The 22,414-nt window shown below is 46.1% G+C and overlaps 1 protein-coding gene across 3 annotated transcripts in view; it reads left to right on the top strand.

Annotated features, from left to right (window-relative positions):
• ptprga (protein tyrosine phosphatase receptor type Ga) overlaps positions 1-22,414 on the top strand; it is a 235,713-nt gene that overhangs the window by 164,563 nt on the left and 48,736 nt on the right. For all 3 annotated transcript variants that reach the window (XM_076269267.1, XM_076269266.1, XM_076269268.1), the window contains 3 exons: positions 4,963-5,029; positions 11,078-11,235; positions 14,894-15,083. In XM_076269267.1, the coding sequence (XP_076125382.1) occupies positions 4,963-5,029; positions 11,078-11,235; positions 14,894-15,083 (415 nt within the window). The remainder of the gene's footprint in view (positions 1-4,962; positions 5,030-11,077; positions 11,236-14,893; positions 15,084-22,414) is intronic.

Genomic DNA, 22,414 nt, shown 5'->3' with positions numbered 1-22,414 from the left:
TCCGCGGCTGTGAGTTGCTTGGCTTCCAGAAATTAGCTCGCTCGCACTCATTAAGCCTCGTTGCAATTCCTAACAAATTGGCTGCGACGAGTGCACCGAGACGTCGGTCGCAAACAAAGATTTTATAGCCCGACTTCCTTCCACCCCCTCCCCTCACTCCTTTCTGCTTCTCCCTGATCGAAAGTGAATTGTCGTAGTAACATCTATCATTGCGGTTTTATTAGCTTATTCACAGTCTAAGGGCTCCACGACTAAACAAAGTGCTGAGAGAGAAAGAGAAAGAGAAAGAGAGAAAGGGAGAGAGAGAGAGAGAGAGAGAGAGAGAGAGAAAGAGAGAGAGAGAGACAAACTCGTGCCAGTGTTTGACCAACAGTGATTGTCGAACAGATCTGGAGGCTACAGATGCAAATCGTTAGGAAAAGCAGTCAGTCTGCCTCTTTGCATACTGTAGGCAGGCCAGCATCATCCCTGGGTTTTACACATTCAATATGTCTGTAGAAGGATAAAATAGTTGTTTCAAGGCTTAGGCGCACGGATAACTTTAGGAAAAACACTCAAGAAGGGATGATATTGGGAAAAACGTATAAATATGTCTATATGAGTAAATATCCCATCTGAAGCATTTTAAATCCTACTTATGGGTAATACACAGTCTGTCCTGCAATACATATTAGTATTTAATATAGTATTGTTTAAGTGAATATGGCGTAAAACATGCATAATAAAGTTTTTTGTGGCAAATACACCCATTTTTAAAAATATGATTGTGTAATTTGTTTTGCACTGAATATCCATACCACTTTTAAATGATTACTTACTTACTCTCATTTGAAAGCTTTTGATGTTGTTAGACAGCTGTAAAAACATGGATATATCTTGATTTAGCTGTGTCTGATGGACTGTCAAACATTTGAGTTGGAGTGGACATTTTAGTGTTTCTTTGTTTAAACACACAGATAATAAATATGCTACTTCTTAAATGATAAAATGCTGACACTGTTTGTCTCAAACATTTTTTGGATAAAATTAGAATGTCACTGTGCATGTTTTCACAGGTGCATAATTATGCTATTTTAATTGCATTTGTAATCTTAATTGTAGTTTCAATCAACTGTGCTTCACCCTCTGCGATAAGAAGGTGGTAAATAGAATCATATGGGTTTCAGTTTCATTAAGTCAGCCTTTACATTGACTAAAGACCCTGAAAGTGACAGGTTCAACTCAGGGATCGATCAAAACCAAAATCACCTGTGAATTCCATGACAAAAACCCATGGTCATAGCAGACAGGGCAGTGTATGTGCGGAATCTAAAGAAGAGAAATCCCTCCAAATAGGACCCCTCCTAACAGGGAAAGATTAGGTGGCACCATCGTAAGGGTCTTATGATATGAAAACATGACTGTGTATTTCATCTTTTGAGGGGTACAACTTGCCTGGTACGCCAAACTCATTCATGAGGGAATAGTCCGGCCACTCACGATTGGGAATGCTTTACAATGCTAGCATGGTGACGGGCGTAGAAATACCATTAACTTTGAAATGATTGGTCAATCACATTGATCAGAGTCGCAGAATAGGCAGTCAGGAAACAATGTATGTGAGCTTACTTTTGCTGTAAATACATTTCTGCTTTTTTATAACTACAATTTATGATGTTTGCAGTTTTGCAGGCATTGCTTCTACCATTTACCACAGTCAGTTTTGATTTTGTCATCCCCTCTCGTTGTTGAAACATTTGGCAACATATATGTGGAATTCTTATTGCATATTCTCATGTGCTGGAGTGGACAGTGTTTAACGGAAAATTTTGATGGTGAAGTTTAGGTTGATTTCCCAGAAACATACATGCTTCTGATGTTGCAAATTAGTTCTGGGCATGTTGTTGGGAGGTTGTTGCTTAGTATCAAGTATAGCAAAGGTATAACCTCTGCCAAATGGGGTCAGTCTGTTGAGCTCTTTCTAAGACTAAAGTCAAATTTCTGTTGGACAGAATTTTTCCACTATGTCTGTTTACATTATGTGTTCACTAAACTTTTTTCACATTGCATTTGTAAGATGTTACAAAATGGCCTGATGTGGTCAAATTGTCTCAACAGCATACTGTTCCTAATATGAGTTGTGGAAGTGGTTTAGATTTAAAATGAAACCCCAATTTGTGCATAAAAATGACTGAATGTTGCAAGAACCGTTCTTTTTTCCAGTTGTTAAGGTGCTTCAAAGTCTAGCCATTAATAATAACATAATTTGGAATATTATGACATATATTATAGGGGTACACAGGCCTGTGAGTGAAAAATGTCAAGCACACACCCTGATTGTGAAATGACCCATATCCAAATCAACAGACAACCGACCGATGAGCTCTTGTGGGGAACTGAATAGGCACTTGTCTGACATTGTCCTATCTTTTTACAAGTGCATCAATAAGTAACCCTCTAAAAGCCATCACACGTTGCGTCAGTGTGGAAGTAATCCCTCTCAATTTGGTGTCTTTTGCCCCCCAATCGGCCTATTTTCCGCTGAAGCATTCTTCACTGGTGTCCTCTGTGTCATCTACAAACAGAGCTCTCGATGCATAATGGCTAGCAGTATGGGGTCTTTGCATCCATGCAATTTATATTACGTGCATAATTGGTCTCTGGTGCTATTTCTGTGCCAGTCGGGATCCGAGCAGGTCTATGATGCTTCAGGTGCCACATGAAGAAGCAGTGGTTCTATTTTGTGAGATAAGCGCAGGTGTTTTCAGCAAAACGGCCGAACTCTGACATCGGAAAGACTTGCTCGTTTGTACCCGAGTGTGCTTAACCTGAATATCTGGAATAACCTGAAGACGTGTTGGTGTCCTCCATTTCAGATATTATAACGGGACTTATATAAAAGATAGCCATAAAAGCCTCATAGATCTAGCTTAATCTTGCCTGAGGTCCTAACTTACTAGCTGATGACCCAATGGATCTTAACCCATTTGAGTGAGCAGATTCACGTTCACAGGCTGAGAAAAATGACAGGCCCCATGCACTGATGATGGCGAACAGCAAGTGGGTCACATAGTTGACCTCTGCCGTCCTGTGTGCTGCATGAGCAGATAAAGGAGGCATTTTGAAGCGGGACATTAATAATGAAAGTGTAATTCTGCCGGTCACTTCTATGCCCAGTGTAACGGCTGGTCCTGACTGCACTCAGGACTGGGTTGGTTGAGTCAGCTGCTTACTGATTCTCTTTTCTCTTGGGGGAGAGGAGCTTGGATCAGTGCCATGCTTTGCAAGTTGCAACACACAAGAATCAGAAAAAAATCTCTAAAGTATAAAAACATTTGTTTTTAAATCAGTGTTGTTCTTCACTGTGGTGGTCTGCTATGTGTCCGCCAGGTAACTCAGTGGAGGCTGCAGTGCCAGTGTGGGGGGTCTTTGTTCCTCCACATCACGCCTCAGCTTGGAGGCTCTGTCTGGAGTCAGAAGTGCCACCAGGCGAGCACGCTCAGAGCCCATCCTCCTCCTTCCTCCGCTCCCGTTTTGTAGTGCGCCGAGGCCCACTGATCGGCAGCAGCAAAAGCCTGCCTCCAGAGGCGCCCGATCCCTAATTCTGTTTCATCTCCTGGACTGCTGAAGGGCAGGCCGGGCCGATCTTTCGCACAAGATCCCTCAAAGGCCCCCGACGAAAGATTTACTGCTCCGCCCTAGCGCGCGGCCCAACGCCAAAGTGGACAAGCTGAATGGGCACTGTAGTGAAAGCTGCGGTCGGGGGCCCGCGGGCGGCTAGAAGTATTAGCATGATTCAGAGACCAGGGATGGGTGTGTGTGTGTGTGTGTGTGTGTTTACCCACAGCATCATCCCATCCTGGCTGCACGTAGCACTAGTTAGATCTAAGGTCCAGCACATCCATACTCACCCCCAGTCCAGTCCGAGTAAGGGGCCGGCGCCCTTGAGTCGTCCCTCCGGTCAGGCCGCGTCTCCGGCAGCTCCCGCCGGCCTGCAGGGGAGGGGACCGCTTGCCCATCACGGGGAAGCTTTTATTTACACCAGGTCATCCCTTTCCAACACGCTGAGCACCCACGCTGGGCCCCAGGTCGTCCCTTTCCAACACGCTGGGCACCCACGCTGGGCCCCAAGTCGTCCCTTTCCAACACGCTGGGCACCCACTCTGGGCCCCAAGTCGTCCCTTTCCAACACGCTGGGCACCCACTCTGGGCCCCAAGTCGTCCCTTTCCAACACGCTGGGCACCCACGCTGGGCACCCTTTTAGCATCATTTTTCAATGTGCAGGGCACCGCAGAAGTGAGGAGAAGAGTAACTTTTCTAGTCCACCAAAGTTCCATAGTGCAACACCTGGCTCTCCATGTCTGCAGTGGCATTAACAGAGAAGCTTTTCTCCCTCGGACAGGCCAGAGAGAACTGAGTGGGATCAATCTCTGTTTTGTGTTCTTCATGTGGCTTTTCCATATTCCACATACAAAGTCAGACCGTCTCATTTTTGGATTTTCAGACCCACAAGCTTTCTTCACTGCCTGCAGGCTTTTGGCATGCAGCTGGCTACACATATCCACAGTGTGATCCATAAAGATTGGGTGGTTTATTTCAAATCCAACACAGTACATCATAGTGTTTGGACATTGTTTTGCAAGCTGCACCAACATAAAGTATTGGATCTGAGTTTGGAGTCCAATAGAGCTGTAAAAAATTATGTTTCTCCTTGAACCTCTCATCATTGAGCTGTCTTTCTCGTTTTTGAAGTTATTTCTCCTGCTCCTTCTCTTACAAGTGCAGACTTTCTCCCTCGATCAATATTGAAAATAAACCCTTCTCTCTCACACACATACTCAGGCACAGAAGACATAGCACTACACTTTACTTTCTTTCACACAGGGCAAAAAAGCCCAGCCTGTCCCTGACGTGTTAATATGAGTCTCACCAACATTCTCTCTCTCTCTCTCTCTCTCTCTCTCTCTCTCTTATCTCTGCAGGTGGGTATGAAGGACAATCCAGCTGTGGATCCCATCATCCATGGGCTCCGCGGAGTGGTCCATCACGGTGAGTCTAGCTGTAACTCAAACCCCATTCCTCCACCCACCACCATCGCTTCATTTAGCCTCCCACTTACTGGGAAAGGTGAAGAAATCAGCACCTGGTTCAACACCGTGGAAGCGCACAGACAACACCCTGGATCACCACTGTACTGCAACTACCTCCTAGATAAAACAAGTTTAATGAAAAAGTTACACCCTTGTGCTCGGATGCAAAAAAAACAATGAAAAAATCATCCATTATCCAAATAATCATTTATTTGTGCCATCTCAGTCCGCCTTTTATTTTTTATCACCTATGGCCTCGAAAATATAAGGTGTAAAAAGTGATTCTGAAATGTCCCTCTTTTTTAAGCCTAAATACCTTCTTGGAGCTGCTAGTTATCAGACACAAACTAAGCTGTTAGAGAAAGAAGAGCTTCTGTCACAGGGGAGTCGCACTCTGGAAATTGTCACTTTCAAGTGCCAGTGTCATCTGTCTGGGCTCTTGGCCTCCTGTTGAGATGTATGATTGACTCGTCATGCGTCTAGATGTGAAAATAGCCTTTTATTATTTTTGTAGGGGTCCGGAGGCGGGGGGGGGGGGGGGGTGCTCCAAACAATTTGTTGGGATGGAGGATTCCAGACAATTCAAATTTCTTTTGTCATTGCTGGTATTACGACGTTTTTAAACTGTGTGTTCGAATAGCTGAACAGAAACGAGTTTCTACTCAGTTCCACTCAGTTCCACTCCAGTGGTGGCCCACTGGTTAGCACTTCGGACCTGTAACCGGAGGGTTGCTGGTTCGAACCCCGACCAGTAGGCATGGCTGAAGTGCCCTTGAGCAAGGCACCTAACCCCTCACTGCTCCCCGAGCGCCGCTGTTGATGCAGGCAGCTCACTGCGCCGGGATTAGTGTGTGCTTCACCTCACTGTGTGTACACTGTGTGTTGTGTGTGTTTTACTAATTCACGGATTGGGATAAATGCAGAGACCAAATTTCCCTCACGGGATCAAAAGAGTATATATACTTATACTTATACATATATTATATCATTTGTCCAGGAAATGCCCTGAAATAAGAGGGCTGTTGGGCCTATCCTATGACTCTACAAGCACTGGAAGCAGGTGTGTGTGTGTGTGTGTGCGTGTGTGTGTGCTTGTTTGGATGTCATCCTAGGCCGGCTCAAATGAATTCCCTTTGCTCAGGTCAGGAGGACACATGTGAAAAAGCCTGTGATGTGGTGATGGATCGTGTGTGATATTAAACCCACATTGGGCTGGGGAAAAAGATATCTCTCTACCAGGCCACAAATGAATAATACATCTAATTGTTTGGCTATCTTAATAATTTGTGTGTGCATGTGTAGATTGTGGATGTCATTGTGTGTTGATGTGAGAGATAGAGAAGTTGTATGTGTGTGTGTGTGTGTGTGTTCTCTTTGTCTCTGGCCCCAATAAATCTAGCGTAAATGCCAGTTTTAGATACATGGCTTAAAGGCAACTGATGGCCTTTGATTAAAATCCCCCGTCTTTGACTCATCTCATCCCGTGGTCTGTGCTGGAGAATGATGAAGTAGCTGTGAAACGCCCAGGCGCTGCCAGACACGAGGCTGCATGTCGTCAGACATCCGCCGGAGCCCTAATTGGTCAGAGTAGAATCCCAAGGACGCTATGATATGATGGTTAATGTGACATTGTTTACAACATGTGGAACTAGAACTGGGAGATGATTCCAGCACAAAGGAAGATGGGGGGGGGGGGGGGGTACAACTTGATAATGAGTATGGTCTAGATTGAGCAAGGCTAAGACAAATTAAATACACTTGCTTATGCCCTCTCTCTTTCTCTATCTCTCTATCCCTTTCCCTCTCCATCTCTCTCTCTCTCTCTCTCTTTCTTTCTCTCTCATACATTCACAAACACAGACACACACATAACACAACACACACACACACAAATTAAGCACAAGGAAACATGCTGGCAGAGTCCCCCACTCTTCAGAGAAGAAAGTACCAGGCAGTGACTGTATGAAAGGACCAGGCGAAGCCAACCCCTCCAGTTTGAGGGACGCGCACAAAGCGCCCGGCTCTTGAAAGACGCCGGCTCAATTGCAGCAAGGCTGTTGACGCGTGTTTCTGCACTCACATGTGCGGTCTTTTAAAACTCCCGGGAGCACAGGAAGGAAAGGGCTGTCTTGTTAAGTAATCATCCATTAAGTTACTCAGTCTTAATATTTAATTACACGTTAAGGGCTGGGACACATTCTAAGTGCAAAGTCACATATTGAGAGACACTTGGCAAGATGAAACACGGGAGCATGACTGTGAGTGTGTGGATATGTGTGTGTGTGAGAGTGGAAAATAGATTGTGTGTGTGTGTGTGTATCTGTGTGTCAGTGTGTCCGTTTACGTCTTTTTGGCTTTAAGCAGATATCCTGTCTGGCTGAGGATGTAGTGATTTGACTTAAGCCCCAGTGCATTCCCCCCACACATGTCCATGACATGACCCTTCGGGACGGGCTCTCCCCCCTGTAATCTTAATCTTTAATAAAAAATCCATGCTTGTGTTTTGTACGCATGCATGGCACAGTATGTGGATGAGCAATCATTGATTATTGCACATATGCTCAGACTGCCCCCCCCCCCCCCCCCCCCGCGTGTGCTTATCTAGCCGCAGCAGCCAGAGACTTGCAGTACAGCATTCCCTTATCAAAGGCCCAGCTCCAGCCCCAGGCGCTACAGTAGCATCTGCTGCTGTGTGGAAAGTCGACCCCCGCAGACCTGGACAGAGGCCGGCATAGCAGGAAGGACGGGAGACCACGAGTGCTGGAGCGTCCCCACTCACAAGCCCCCCCCAAACCCCCCCCCCCCCCCCCCCGGCGATGTGATTCAGAGTCAGCGATTCACTCTAATGCAACCCAGCACTGTGCCAACCTGCAGCTACAAGAGTCATTAGCCCCTGCGTCCCCATAAGACACACCTCCTGTGGACACAATGGGAAAAAAGTCTCAGCACTGCACAGAAAAGTCCAAAAATAAAAGGAAAAAGTAACATATTCTGTCCTCCACTTGACTTTTTGTTTTATTTTCTTAGCACTCACATAACAGAACCGCCGAATTGGTGCTCATGAACGGCCTCTGGTACTGCTTCTAAATGCAAAAGGGCCCTGCTTGTAATTACTTGAGAACACACAGTTGAGGAGCCTCAAAGTCCTAGAGGACACTGAAGGAATTGATTTGCTTAATGTTCCACATCCCTGCAGGGTTGCCATGGAGAGGAGGAAGCTGAAATACGTTATGGCATGTGTACGCGTCCATGCTCTTTTGTCAAGTTTATTTCAGCCCCCTCCACGAGATATGATTAGTTTCAGTGGAAAGCAATTACTTAGCACGAGATATATGGTCCTGTACTCTTCCACTATACATTGCCAATTAAAAAAACGAGTTTTGATAGGGACCCACGGAGCCTATTCTGCAATTCAGCGTCTCTTTGCGTGTGGCGAAGCGAGGCCTTACTTGATGGCATTGAGCACTTCTCATGAATTGTTTTTTGTTGTTGTTTTGGAGGAGATGGAAATCTCAGGGCGCATGTCGGTAACGAGAGCCCCATTGACGGTACGGTTGTGGCGCGGCGTCTTGCTCTGCAATAAATGTTTGCTCCCTTTTGTGCGCCCCGTGTCAGTACCCAGGCATTGTTCACCCACTGAAGCGTCGCCTTCTCCCGAATGTCTCGGCGACAGTGTCGGAATGAGTTCCCCACTCCCTCCACACAGCGAATTACAAGTTCATTGATTCAGCATTTTCAAGGGAGCTTTGAAGTCAACCCTGGCTCTACTGACTTTGCATTCTTTTTCAATGACATTTATTATTATTATGTTGTTGTTGTTATTATTATTATTATTATTATTATTATTGTATTTCCAAGCTGGCCGAAATACACACACACACACACACACACACACACACACACACACACACTACCAGTCAAAAGTTTAGAGACACAGAAGCTGAGATCATTTGCATTGTTTTTTTTAATCAAGGCAGCAGTTTTCAGATTATATTATGTGCTGACATAATTCCATAAGGGTTTTCAACTGCTGTAGAAAGAAATGGCTGATCTTTAATGCAATATCTACATTGTCCATTATCAGCAACCATTCATCCAATGTTGCAATGGCACGTTCTGCAATTATATAAAAAATAATATAAAAAAACACTGCTTTGAATTAAACATTTAGCCTAGGCCTACTTTTTAAAAAGAACGCCCAGACCAATACTGTTGACAAGAGCATCAAACTACTATTTCTGCAGTAAGGAATTTCCGTTGCCTACCATAGAAGTTCGTCAAGTCTGAAGTAGCACCTCAATGCAAAACAATCCGGAGTTAGGCCTACAAGTTAGCACACCTCTTGATAATAATAATGCTAGCTGAGTTAGCACACCTCTTGATGATAATAATGCTAGCTGAGTTAGCACACCTCTTGATGATAATAATGCTAGCTGAGTAATCACACCTCTTGATGATAATAATGCTAGCCGCCAGCCTTGTCAAAGTTAACTTTGCTAACATTTTGCTTAGCCTACCCTATGACCTACTAACTAACCGACAAACTCTTAATAAATTGACTACATTTGTTGCACACTTGAAACAAATGTCTTCAAATGTGTTTGCACTTGTAGGCTATGCTGCTTTAATTTCTTTGTTCCTACTATTTAGTTTATTTCCTTGAACTGCTATTTCTTATCTGGACTGCCACCTACTGGATAGAAAAGGCAACAACCTAGTAATTATGTGAATAAAAATGTACATGTTTGAATGGCGTGGTAACTTCCGTCATTTGCATTTATCATGCTAAAAATCTGACACCAGGCACTATGCTGGTGCCTGACCCAAAGGGAAAATTATAATAAAAGAGAGACACGTTGAACTTTAAAGTCTATAATGTTGGTTTGGCTGTTCATTGATTAACTCATCTGCCAAACATGTTTTTAAGATATGTTTATAGCAAAAATGGATGCATGTGATTAATTTAGATGAATTAATCACAGAGTATGTAATTAATTAGATTACACGTTTTAATTGATTGACAGCCCTAATATATATATATAGCAAGGTGGTAGCGGATGTGCCAGGTAAAGTTTCCATGTGTGGTACAGGAGTCTGTCTAGCACAGACAGTAATCCTCACGTGTGATGTGTATTGACTTTCCATCTGATGCACTGCCAGTGTTCTCTTTCACGCTAAGCTCCATTTCGCTCCATCATTTATTCTGAAAATGTTCTTTGTACTTCCTATCTGGAAATATGCAGTGGGTTCACATAGATTTGGTCGAGTCATTTATCTTTATTTTTTTTGTTGTTGCCTTTTTTTGTGTTCTCCTTTGCTGCCTATCACCCATCCTCAGTGTCGACAGCAGAGCTATCTTGATTTTGTCTTGTGGGGAGAGAAATCACATTGTGTCTCCAAAATAAAAAAAAGTCTAATCCTTTAATACAGCCTTTGCTCTTTTTCATCATAAATCCAAGCCAGCCATGTGTTGGGCAATCATGTGACTGATAACCGTTGCAATCACAACAGGATTATTTTGGAAAATCTACAGATTTTGTGGGCAGGCAGATTGGTCAGCTTCAAAGAGGAGAGTTCATCTAAATCTTGGCCATGTCCGCCAGGGGACCTTTTAGCTTGGCTTCAGTGCCGAACGGCTGCCCAGAATTTTGCCCAGCTTCTGTAAAGACTTTGGTCATTAATGGGGAACTAACTCTCTATTTGGCTATAATGCATCAAAGGCTTGTCATAGGGGATTTGATGAGGGCACATTCAGTGCTGTGGCTAATGCCTTTAACTCTTTGAGTGGCTGCTAACACAAGCTGTCTGTACGCTGTACACTTGATCCGTGGCAGGAAAGAAAATGGTGAACTAATGAATTCTTTTTTTCAACATCGAGAAAGTGCCACTTTGTAACTGTGTATATTTGTTCGGCTAACACGAGTTAACTGCACACTTGTACTTAAATGGCCGGGTAAAGAAGAATGGTGAACTCAAGATTCTCTTTCTGCTTCTTTCTTTCCAACAGAGAAAGAGACATTTCTGGAGCCCTTCATTTTGAGAGACCTGCTGCCTTCGCAGTTGGGCAGCTACTACCGCTACATCGGATCCCTCACCACCCCACCCTGCAGCAAGGTGGTGGAGTGGATCATCTTCAGCCGACCGGTGTTCGTGTCCTATAAGCAGGTAAGCACCCCCACCCACCCAGCCTGATATAGTGAAAACCTGACAAAGTCAAAAACTCAAAGCTGGAAACCTCCTCTGGCATGTTGCTCACCTACCGGTTCCCTAAGCGTAATATTCCATCCCCCTGCCATGGGGAAATTCCTGGGCCAACACGATGTACGCATCCCGTAGTCAGAATGAACAGCTGAGAAAATCCAGGCATCTCGCCGTTAGCCAGACGAGCCGGGGAAGCGGGGGGGAAACGGGAAACATTTGGCTGATTTGGACCCTGATGAGCCCAAATGAGTTTACTGAGGAGTTCAGGAGGGGGGCGGGGTTGGGGGGGGGTGTCTGTGCTGAGGTCTCGACGCAGATGAAGTGTTTGGACTTGCCTGTTTTTAGCGAGAGCGTGTGAGAAAGAGGCGCCAGTGCTCAGGAGTGGCTTCGGTGTCACCAAGTGTGCAACTTAGTATCTCTCTTTCTCACCCTCCCTCTCTTCCTCCTCCCTCCTTAGCTTAAGAAGTGGAGATTGTGTGTGTGTGTGTGTGTGTGTGTGTGTGTGTGTGTGTGTGAGTGTGAGTGAGAGAGAGAGAAAGAGGCTGAATGGGTAATGGCAGGCTACCCCCTTGCACAGACAGTGTTTTTTCCCTTCAAACCCAGCAGATACTCATTTCCCTTTCATAAGGCCAACCATAAGGACCTAAATCCCCTAGCATTTTTTTCTCTCTCTCTCTCACTTTAGTGCTCTCTCTCCATTTCCTTTTCTCTCTCCCTCTTTCCCTTTCTCTCTCAGTCTCTCTTTCTCACTTTCTCTCTCTCTCTCTCTCCTCTGCCAGCGGCTGCTGCTTTGCCAATGGGCCATCGGCGATCAAATGGAGAAAAATGGCATTATGTTGGAGTGCAGTCTGTTTAAATGTCATCTGTGAACTGCAGTACAATGGAACTTCTTTTTTCCCCCTAATGTCCCCCACCACTCCACCCCCACACTCCACACACACACACACACACACACACACACACCCATAATGCCGCATTAATTGAATCCTCTCTTGACCTTGGTTGATTTTCTGACCATGTGAATTGTGGGTAATTCAAAGGAATCTGCGTCACTCCGCGGCGCCCACTTCCACAGCGCTCGGTCGATGAATCGATGTGGCAGACATGTCGAGACATGAATAGGGATGCATCATCATGAAAAGGAGGACTACTCGCCAAACGGACACTGGCGATAACCCCTCGCATTAATTGGGTGCCATCAAAACGCCAAACAGCATTTTTCTCCCTCACTGGTTGGCCTCCTTGTCTGTCTGTCATCTGGCCATTAGGCTGTCGCATTAAGCACTCTTTCACCTCTTTTGTGGCCTTTTTTTCCGTGGGTGTTTTGTAGTGAAAAGAAACATCACCAAGAGATAATAGAGTGAATAGAAGACGACAGCGTGCACCCCTCCCCCCCACATGTCTCAGTCACTTCCTCTCGCGCGCTCTCTCTCTCTTTCCCTCTCTCGCTCTCTCTCTTCCTATATCTGTCTCTCCCTCTCCCTCTCTTCCTGTATATCATGCTACCTCCTTTGTTCTTGATCAGTGGTAGAAGTAGGTCATTGCGAGTGACAGGCGTAGCTGAGGGCTGAGGGGGGGCTTTTAGAGTAGATCGATGCTCAGCTATTCTGCGGCGACAGCTCCACCTAAAATAGTTCCATTTGTAACATCTGGACCGACGCATTGACATCTCGTGCCCAGCTGTAGGACCTGGGGGCCTGCCTGTTGCCGTGGTTGCCAACCAGTGGATTAGTTAACCCCCCACCCCAGAACCACCCACTGCTACCCCCAGGCCTGCCGAGGCTCCCCCCCAGGGAAGCGTGCCTCTTCACCAGGCGAGCGGGAGGAGCCGATTGGGACGCAGGCTGAAAGAAGAGCTGTGTCACTCACGAAGGATTACACTCCAATCTCACTGCGATTTGGGCACATTAAGAGAGAGAGAGAGAGAGAGAGAGAGAGAGGGAGGGAGAAATCCCCCCGTTGAGGACAGGGCAAGATTTCAATCCTAATATAATCTGTTATTGAAGAGGACGCCCGCGTGGGACGAAGGGGGCGGGGGGGGGGGGGTTTGTTGGGGTAAAGGGATAAGGGTATTGGGGGGGGGGGGTTCAGGCACGTTGCCGTATTGGGGATTTACAGATTTGGCTCTGATTAAGGGAGGTTTTTTTAGCTGTACATATTGATGAAACCACATGAGTGTGGGTCAGCACTGGAGGTGGTGTCGGAGCAGCGGCCTGGGCTGATACTGGCCTCTGATGAGGCCATCGTTCTGCTCACAGGCACCGGGGAGAGGGACCATGCAGGAATGGCAGGCGTGAGGGGGGGTTTGCATACTATTCCTCCATCAACCTTTTTTTCCCCCTCATCTAGCCCCTGGGGTCTGGATTGAAAAATAACAGAGCGCACACACACACATTACACATATACACACATATACATGAGAGGCTGTCACTGTTAGTTCTCCAGGCCTGTTTTTAGTAGAGAGAGAGAGATAAGAGATGTTTTCTCCTAACCTCTGTGTAACCATACCAACTGCCTCTGTGTAACCATACCAACTGCCTCTGTGTAACCATACAAACAGCCTCTGTGTAACCATACCAACAGCCTCTGTAACCATACCAGCAGTCTCTGTGTAACCATACCAACAGCCTCTGTGTAACCATACCAACAGCCTCTGTGCAACCATACCAACAGCCTCTGTGTAACCATACCAACAGTAAGAAATTGCACAGAGGAAATGAACACTCCACTACTTCAACAAGTAGACTCAAATGCACTCCCAGTGTTTCTACCATATGTTTTTCCCCTCTTGTTCCTGTTTTGTCCTCTTTATTTCTCTCTCTCTCCCTCTCTTTCTATTTCTCTCTTTCTCCCACTCTCCTCTTTTTTCACTCTCATTTCTGCTGACTCCCATGCTGAGCCTTCAGTCCAGCCCAGTCCAGTCCAAGCCAGCGTCCTAATTGTAATATTCATGACTGTTTATTTGTCCCTTCATTTGACCTCCAGTGTGTGGCAGGATGGCTCCCCAAGGAGTCATCTGGCGCACATAAGCAGGGCCGTGCCATGCAGAGCTGTGCTGGGCTGTACTGTATGTGTGTGTGTGTGTGTGTGTGTGTGTGTGTGTGTGTGTGTGTGTGTGTGTGTGTGTGTGTGTGTGTGTGTGTGTGTGTGTGTGTGTGTGTGTGTGTGTGTGAGGGAGGGAGGGAGAGAGAGAGAGAGGCAGAGTTTGAAGACAGCTGGTCATACTATCGTACTGTTTTTTCTTTCTTTGCTTTGTGCGCCATTCCTTCCTGATTCATCGGTGGCTGCTCAGCTCCCAGACTCTGGCCACCTCGGGGGGAGGGGGGGCAAAGACACACACACACACACACACACACACACACACACACACACACACACACACACACACACGCCTTTGAATTACTGGAAGAAAATGGTCGCCATCGCTGGCGATGACTCATCATGACAAAAAAAAAAAAAAAAAAAAGATGTGCAAATTATTTCCCGAAATGCTTCTCGATTTGTTTATTTCCAGAAAGCCATCACCCACCCAAATGATAAGATCAGTTCAGTGGGGCCAGACGTTTTAATGGTGTGTGTGTGTGTGTGTGTGTGTGTGTGTCTGGTTTGCGTTGTCTCACAGCTCGAGGCCTTCTACTCCATCTTCACCACGGAGCAGCAGGACCATGTCAAGTCGGTTGAGTACCTGCGGAACAACTTCCGCCCGCTCCAGAGCCTGGACAACCGGGAGGTCTACAAGTCGGCCATCAAGGACGCTTGGCTGCCTGACCTGACTGACTATGGGAGTTACTATGAGACAGAGTCCTCCAAAGGTAAGAGCGCCCCATCAGAGATACCACAATATGCACAACAGTCACATTGCTAACCATAGTCATGGGCAAGTGGAGGTCACTGTTGGAGTTTATATACAATAGTCTGTCAGTTTGCAGCTCAGTAGCTGGTGGTCATTTTAATCAACGCATCCATGTGTCTACACATGGTAGGAAAAACATTGTATGGAGAAACTGTATCTTTGTGCATAATGTCCAATTTTATCATGAGTGGTGGTTGGTTGTCTGGTCTTCTTATCTGTGCCAGTCTGAGAGATCTCAGCAAAAACTGCTAGCATCATGATATGAAGCAGCCCTCACAGTGCTAGCGCTAGCATCATGATATGAAGCAGCCCTCACAGTGCTAGCGCTAGCATCCTGATATGAAGCAGCCCTCACAGTGGTAGCGCTAGCATCCTGATATGAAACAGCCCTCACAGTCAAGTCTGCCAGTACTAGCGCTAGCATCCTGATATGAAACAGCCCTCACAGTCAAGTCTGCTAGCGCTAGCATCCTGATATGAAGCAGCCCTCACAGTCAAGTCTGCTAGTGCTAGTGCTAGCATCTTGATATGAAGCAGCCCTCACAGTCAAGTCTGCTAGTGCTAGTGCTACTATCCTGATATGAAGCATCCCCCACAGTCAAGTCTGCTGGCGCTAGCATCCTGATATGAAGCAGCCCTCACAGTCAAGTCTGCTAGCACTAGCATCCTGATATGAAGCAGCCCTCACAGTCAAGTCTGCCAGTGCTAGCGCTAGCATCCTGATATGAAACAGCCCTCACAGTCAAGTCTGCTAGTGCTAGCATCTTGGTATGAAGCAGCCCTCACAGTCAAGTCCGCCAGTGCTAGCGCTAGCATCCTGATATGAAGCAGCCCTCACAGTCAAGTCTGCTAGCGCTAGGGTTGCAAAATTCCGGGAATTTTCAAAGTTGGAAACTTTCCATGGGAATTAACGGGAATATATGGGAATTAACAGGAATAAACAGGAATTAATGGGAATAAACTGGGAATTTTTAATATGGCAAGTTAGTCTATAACAGGGAACTAATATTAGTTAAAACAACCTGATTTAATACAATTTCAGTCAAATTTCTACCCTGCACATATGTCAATCACATGCACACAGCAATCGGCATAGGCTGCTAGACATAAAGGAAACCTATGGTGCGTTCATATGCATGGGGAAAAAATGTTCCAACCAATCAGATTTTGTTGTTGAGTGGTGTGGTGTATCTTGGGCAGTTCAGTGTTGCTAGTTTAGCACGCTAGTAAACCATAGGCAGAGAATGGGATTCGCGCTAGCATGCTAGCTAGCTTTGTATGCTAAGCTAAGCGAAAATACCAACATACAAATATTGCTTATTACGAAACAAAATGTTAATGTTTGTATACGAAACAGTTTGTATGAATTACCCAAAATTCCCAGTTAATTCCCATAATTTCCTTTAATTCCATGAAAGTTTCCAATTTGGAATATTTCCAAAATTCCCCAACTTAACTTCCCATGGTAAGTTTCCGGAAAGTTTCCGGAAATTTACCGGAAATTTTCCGCCCCTTTGCAACCCTAGCTAGCGCTAGCATTAGCATCCTGATATGAAGCAGCCCTCAGCATCCTGATATAAAGCAGCCCTCACAGTCAAGTCTGCTAGCGCTAGCGTTAGCATTCTGATATGAAGCAGCCCTCACAGTCAAGTCTGCCAGTGATAGCACTAGCGCTAGCACTCATAGCTTACCTCTCCACCTCCTCTTCTCCAATGCTCGTCCATGCCACATGTGAGCAGAGCCACTGGCTCAACCCAACCCCAAGCCCCCGGGCCATGAGCAGCAGCATTGCTCGCTGCTGGCTAACAAGCTCTAACGTGTCTCCAACGATGTGACATTGTGCATGTGTCTCCTCACACATTCTGCCTTCGCCCTTCCTCCTCCTTTCCTCGAGTCCTTAGTGAGGCTGCCTGCTGTTCTGTTGTGTTGTGTTGTGTTGTGTTCAGATAGATAGGTAGATAGATAGATAGATAGTTACTTTATTGATCCCTAATGGGAAATTGAAGGTCCCAGTAGCTTAAGACATCACACACAACATGCACTACAACATAAACTTTTCCTCATCAACTGTGGCTGTGTTTTTCACATACAAGCAGCCCAGACTGTCTTTCTGGCTTGTTTGCCCTGGCTTGTTTGCTTGTTCTCAGTGTTAGTTTCTTTTTTGTTGCCGTTTGTTTTTGTCGGTGAATTGCAAGGAATGAAGGAGCTGGTAAATGACAAAAAAGGAATGATCAACAAAAATGGACGGCATAATAATAGGGCCTTGAGAAAGAGACGCCATACGCCATATGCTACCTATTCACTTCTCCCCCACAGAGAGAGACGCCGTACGCTACCTATTCACTTCCCCCCACAGAGAGAGACGCCGTACGCTACCTATTCACTTCCCCCCACAGCAGCACCGTGCACCCGCTCATGTCAGCACACACACTTACATACACAATTACATACACACACACACACACACACTTGCATACACACACTCGCAAACACACACTTACATACACACACACACACACTTACATACACAATTACATACGCACGCACACACACACACTTACATACACACACACACACTTACATACACAATTACATACACACACACTCACACGCACGCACACACACAGACACTTACATACACACACACACACACACACACATATATTCACACACACACACATTCATACGAGCACACACACACACACAAACACACACACACACACACACACTTGCATACACACAAACTCACATACATGAGCTGCTTTCAGACATGTCCTCCGCAGTATATGCAGAGCTTTGTCAAACGGAGGTCTGACCATCTGTGATTCAGATAAGATGCTGACATTATTCGGTCATAGGCCTATAGACAGCGACGCACATGAACAGAATCCCTGCGTGGTTGAACAGGTTGAACCAACGTACACACACACACAGACAGACTCAAATCACTATGACAGACAAACAAATACACACACTTAAACCAGCATCACCGGGATGCGACACATACACAAAAGCACAATAAACACACATACCCACATTTTCACAGTATACACACACAGACACACAAGCACACACCCACTCAGCCCCATTCTGATGACCCCCTCCACTTAAATGTGAATGAAAACCTGGCACAAAACATACATACACACGCATGCACGTACACACACACAAACACACACACAGCCCCATTCTGATAACCCCCTTCACTTATGTGTGACTGAAAACCTGGCACAAAACATGGAGAGAAGAAGAAATCCCCTCGGTGTCCTCACCGCCTCATCCACTTGTCGATAATGCCACTGCCCCCCCCCCCCCCCCACACACACACACACACACACACACACACACTACCCCCTCTCTCCAATCTGTCCTGGCCCCTGCCGGTGCCACACCGCTGACAAATGACACGACTCCATCAAATCAGGTCCAGCCAACCCCCCTCTGCGCTCATCCTTGGCCTGGAGCACCGCTGTTTGGCTCCTTCCAGAGGGGTCGCCACGGCACCGCGCAGCACAGCGGCAGCCCCATCCGACTGCGTCAGAGCCAACCCTCCTCTCACCTTCAGACGGCGAGAAAAGGCAGGAGGAGAGAGAGAGAGAGAGAGAGGAAAGAGTGTGTGTTAGCGAGAGAGAGAGAGGAAAGAGTGTGTGTTAGCGAGAGAGAGAGAGAAAAGAGTGTGTGTTAGCGAGAGCGAGAGAGGAAAGAGTGTGTGTTAGAGAGCGAGAGAAAAGAGTGTGTGTTAGAGAGCGAGAGAGGAAAGAATGTGTGTTAGAGAGAGAGAGAGAAAAGAGTGTGTGTTAGAGAGAGAGAGAGAAAAGAGTGTGTGTTAGAGAGAGAGAGAGGAAAGAGTGTGTGTTAGAGAGCGAGAGAGGAAAGAGTGTGTGTTAGCGAGAGAGAGAGAGAGAGAGAAAAGAGTGTGTGTTAGAGAGCGAGAGAGGAAAGAGTGTGTGTTAGAGAGAGCGAGAGGAAAGAGTGTGTGTTAGAGAGAGAGAGAGAAAAGAGTGTGTGTTAGCGAGAGCGAGAGGAAAGAGTGTGTGTTAGAGAGAGAGAGAGAGAGAAAAGAGTGTGTGTTAGCGAGAGAGAGAGAAAAGAGTGTGTGTTAGAGAGAGAGAGAGAGAGAAAAGAGTGTGTGTTAGAGAGAGAGAGAGAGAGAAAAGAGTGTGTGTTAGAGAGAGAGAGAGAGGAAAGAGTGTGTGTTAGAGAGAGCGAGAGAGGAAAGAGTGTGTGTTAGCGAGAGCGAGAGAAAAGAGTGTGTGTTAGCGAGAGCGAGAGAGGAAAGAGTGTGTGTTAGAGAGAGCGAGAGAGGAAAGAGTGTGTGTTAGAGAGAGCGAGAGAGGAAAGAGTGTGTGTTAGAGAGAGAGAGAGAGAAAAGAGTGTGTGTTAGAGAGAGAGAGAAAAGAGTGTGTGTTAGAGAGAGAGAGAGAGAAAAGAGTGTGTTAGAGAGAGAGAGAGAGAAAAGAGTGTGTGTTAGAGAGAGAGAGAGAGAAAAGAGTGTGTGTTAGCGAGAGGAAAGAGTGTGTGTTAGAGAGAGAGAGAGAAAAGAGTGTGTGTTAGAGAGAGAGAGAAAAGAGTGTGTGTTAGAGAGAGAGAGAAAAGAGTGTGTGTTAGAGAGAGAGAGAGAAAAGAGTGTGTGTCAGAGAGAGAGAGAGAAAAGAGTGTGTGTTAGAGAGAGAGAGAGAAAAGAGTGTGTGTTAGAGAGAGAGAGAGAGAGGAAAGAGTGTGTGTTAGAGAGAGAGAGAAAAGAGTGTGTGTTAGAGAGAGAGAGAGAAAAGAGTGTGTGTTAGAGAGAGAGAGAAAAGAGTGTGTGTCAGAGAGAGAGAGAGAGAAAAGAGTGTGTGTTAGCGAGAGCGAGAGAAAAGAGTGTGTGTTAGAGAGAGAGAGAGAGAGGAAAGAGTGTGTGTTAGAGAGAGAGAGAGAGGAAAGAGTGTGTGTTAGCGAGAGAGAGAAAAGAGTGTGAGAGATGGGAAAGGAAAAGAAGTGAGGAAGAGCTGGAGTGTGAAGCGTCTCCCGCGGCGTAGCGTCCTCCAGGTCTGACCTTTCCTTTCGCGCTCCGTGCCCGTCATTAAGGCGGATCTTTCTCGCCTTGCCCTTGGCTCCTCAATCCACCCCCCCCCTCCCCTTCCTCTGTAAACAAGCCACGGCAAATCCAAAGCTGATTTCTGTTCTCCCCCTCAAGAGAGAAAACAATGGAGGAGCCACTGACTGTCATGTTGGCGAGGCCTGGAAGAGAGCGCCGCTGTTCTTAATTGGCCTTCCAAGTCATGTTGGTGGCGTGAAGCAATTTGCAAGTCCAAGAAGAAGAGCTCAGAAACGTTCTTATCGCTCCCAAACAATTGTTCCCTCATTTTTTCCTCTTTTCTTTCTTTTTTGGTGTTGGTGGCGTAGTAAATTGATTGGTGATAGTGCACATTGTCACTGTGCGGAGAATAATGAAATAGAGGCCTCTTAATTTGGAGGGATAGTGTGTAATTGAGAAATTCACTCCTGAAAAATAGGATGGCATGAAAGGAGCAAGCAGGGTTTAGCTTTCATGTTTTTTCTCTTTTTCTCTCTCTCTCTCTCTCTCTCTCTCTCACTTTCTCAGTGGCTGCAGCTGATTAGTCCATAATTGATCAGTCAGAAACACAATTGGAGATGTGTGTGTGTGTGTGTGTCTGTCTGTCTGTGTTGTGTGTGTGTGTGTGTGTGTGTGTATATGTGTGTGCCTGTCTGGATGCTCCCATCTCACCCCCCAGCTGGGCGTCCATATCAGCTGCCATGATTCAGCCCTCTGTCATGTCTGTAGTCAGAGAGAGACGAGCAGTGGGGACCAGCACAGAAAAACACATTCACATCCCCACATGCCCTCAGTCAACAGAGCTCTCTTTTAATCCACAGAGATTACATTTTCAAAGGCCACACAGCTATTTCTCAGCTGTGTGTGTCTGTGTGTGTGTGTGTGGGGGGGGGGGTGTCTGAGAGAGAGTGTGTGTGAAGGGTGGTGTGTGCAAGCATATGTGTTTAAATATTGGCAGTAATTAGTAATGTGTTTAGTGTTGTGACTCTTCCGTCCTCTGGAAGCTGTCATTATGTGTTGTTAGCGCTGCTAACAGTCCCTCCATAGGCTAATTAGTCTGGTCACAGTGATGCTAACAGTAGTCCCTCCATAGGGTTATCAGTCTGGTCACAGTCAAAGTGATGCTAACAGTCCCTCCATAGGGTTATCAGTCTGGTCACATTGATGCTAACAGTCCCTCCATAGGGTTATCAGTCTGGTCACAGTGATGCTAACAGTCCCTCCATAAGCTAATCAGTCTGGTCACAGCGATGCTAACAGTCCCTCCATAGGCTAATCAGTCTGGTCACAGTGATGCTAACAGTCCCTCCATAGGCTAATCAGTCTGGTCACAGTGATGCTAACAGTCCCTCCATAGACTAATCAGTCTGGTCATAGCAATGCTAACAGTCCCTCCATAGGCTAATCAGTCTGGTCACAGTAATGCTAACAGTCCCTCCATAGGCTAATCAGTCTGGCCAATGTCACAGCGATGCGATGTGGTGGCTTAAATACCACTGTGATCCCTCCACACTCTCACGCTTAATGTTATTTATGAGAATGACTCATGTGCTAATACAATAGCGCTGAAGGTCAAGGTTAGCTATTTATCTGTCCATGTGATTATTAAACTTTTTGGTGACTCATCAGGTCACCTCTGTCTTTTTCTTTCTTTCTCCCATTCTTTTTTCTTCCTTTCTTTCTCATTGGATTCACAGTCCAGACTCACATTGGTCACATCAGCTTACAACAGATATGGACCCTCCTTTTTATTTGGGTGTTGCATAGCTCTGCATAGACTCTGCACAGACTCTGCACTGTGTGTGTGTGTGTGTGTGTGTGTGTGTGTGTGTGTGTGTGTGTGTGTGTGCGCGTGCGCGTGTGAGATTATGGTTTCGATAGGGTTTTCAGCATTGAAGGGAGAGGATTATTCGCTTCTCTGAAGGCAACTCTTTCACCTCTGCTGGACAGTAGTGGTGTCCCCACCTCCACTATGCACTGGCCTCTCTCTCTGTGTGTGTGTGTGTGTGTGTGTGTGTGTGTGTGTGTGTGTGTGTGTATCAGAGATAGGGCTAGTCGGAGTGGGTGAGTGTGTGTGTCTGTGAGTGAGAAAGACACAGTGGCTTAGTGTAAGTGTGTTTGTGTGTGTGTGTATGAAGAATGTGTGTGTGTGACGTGTGATGGTAGCTGAAGTGTGTCTGTAGGTAAATGACTGGCGCCTGCTTGTGTAGCGCTCCCAGAGTTAGCGGGGCTAA

This window comes from Alosa pseudoharengus, unplaced genomic scaffold (assembly GCF_046254945.1).
Source record: "Alosa pseudoharengus isolate Yale_2024_CS ecotype anadromous, Long Island Sound unplaced genomic scaffold, YU_APseudo_1.1 YU_APseudo_1.1_scf_5, whole genome shotgun sequence".
NCBI lineage: Eukaryota > Metazoa > Chordata > Actinopteri > Clupeiformes > Clupeidae > Alosa > Alosa pseudoharengus.
This window is presented reverse-complemented; position numbering and strand designations above follow the sequence as displayed.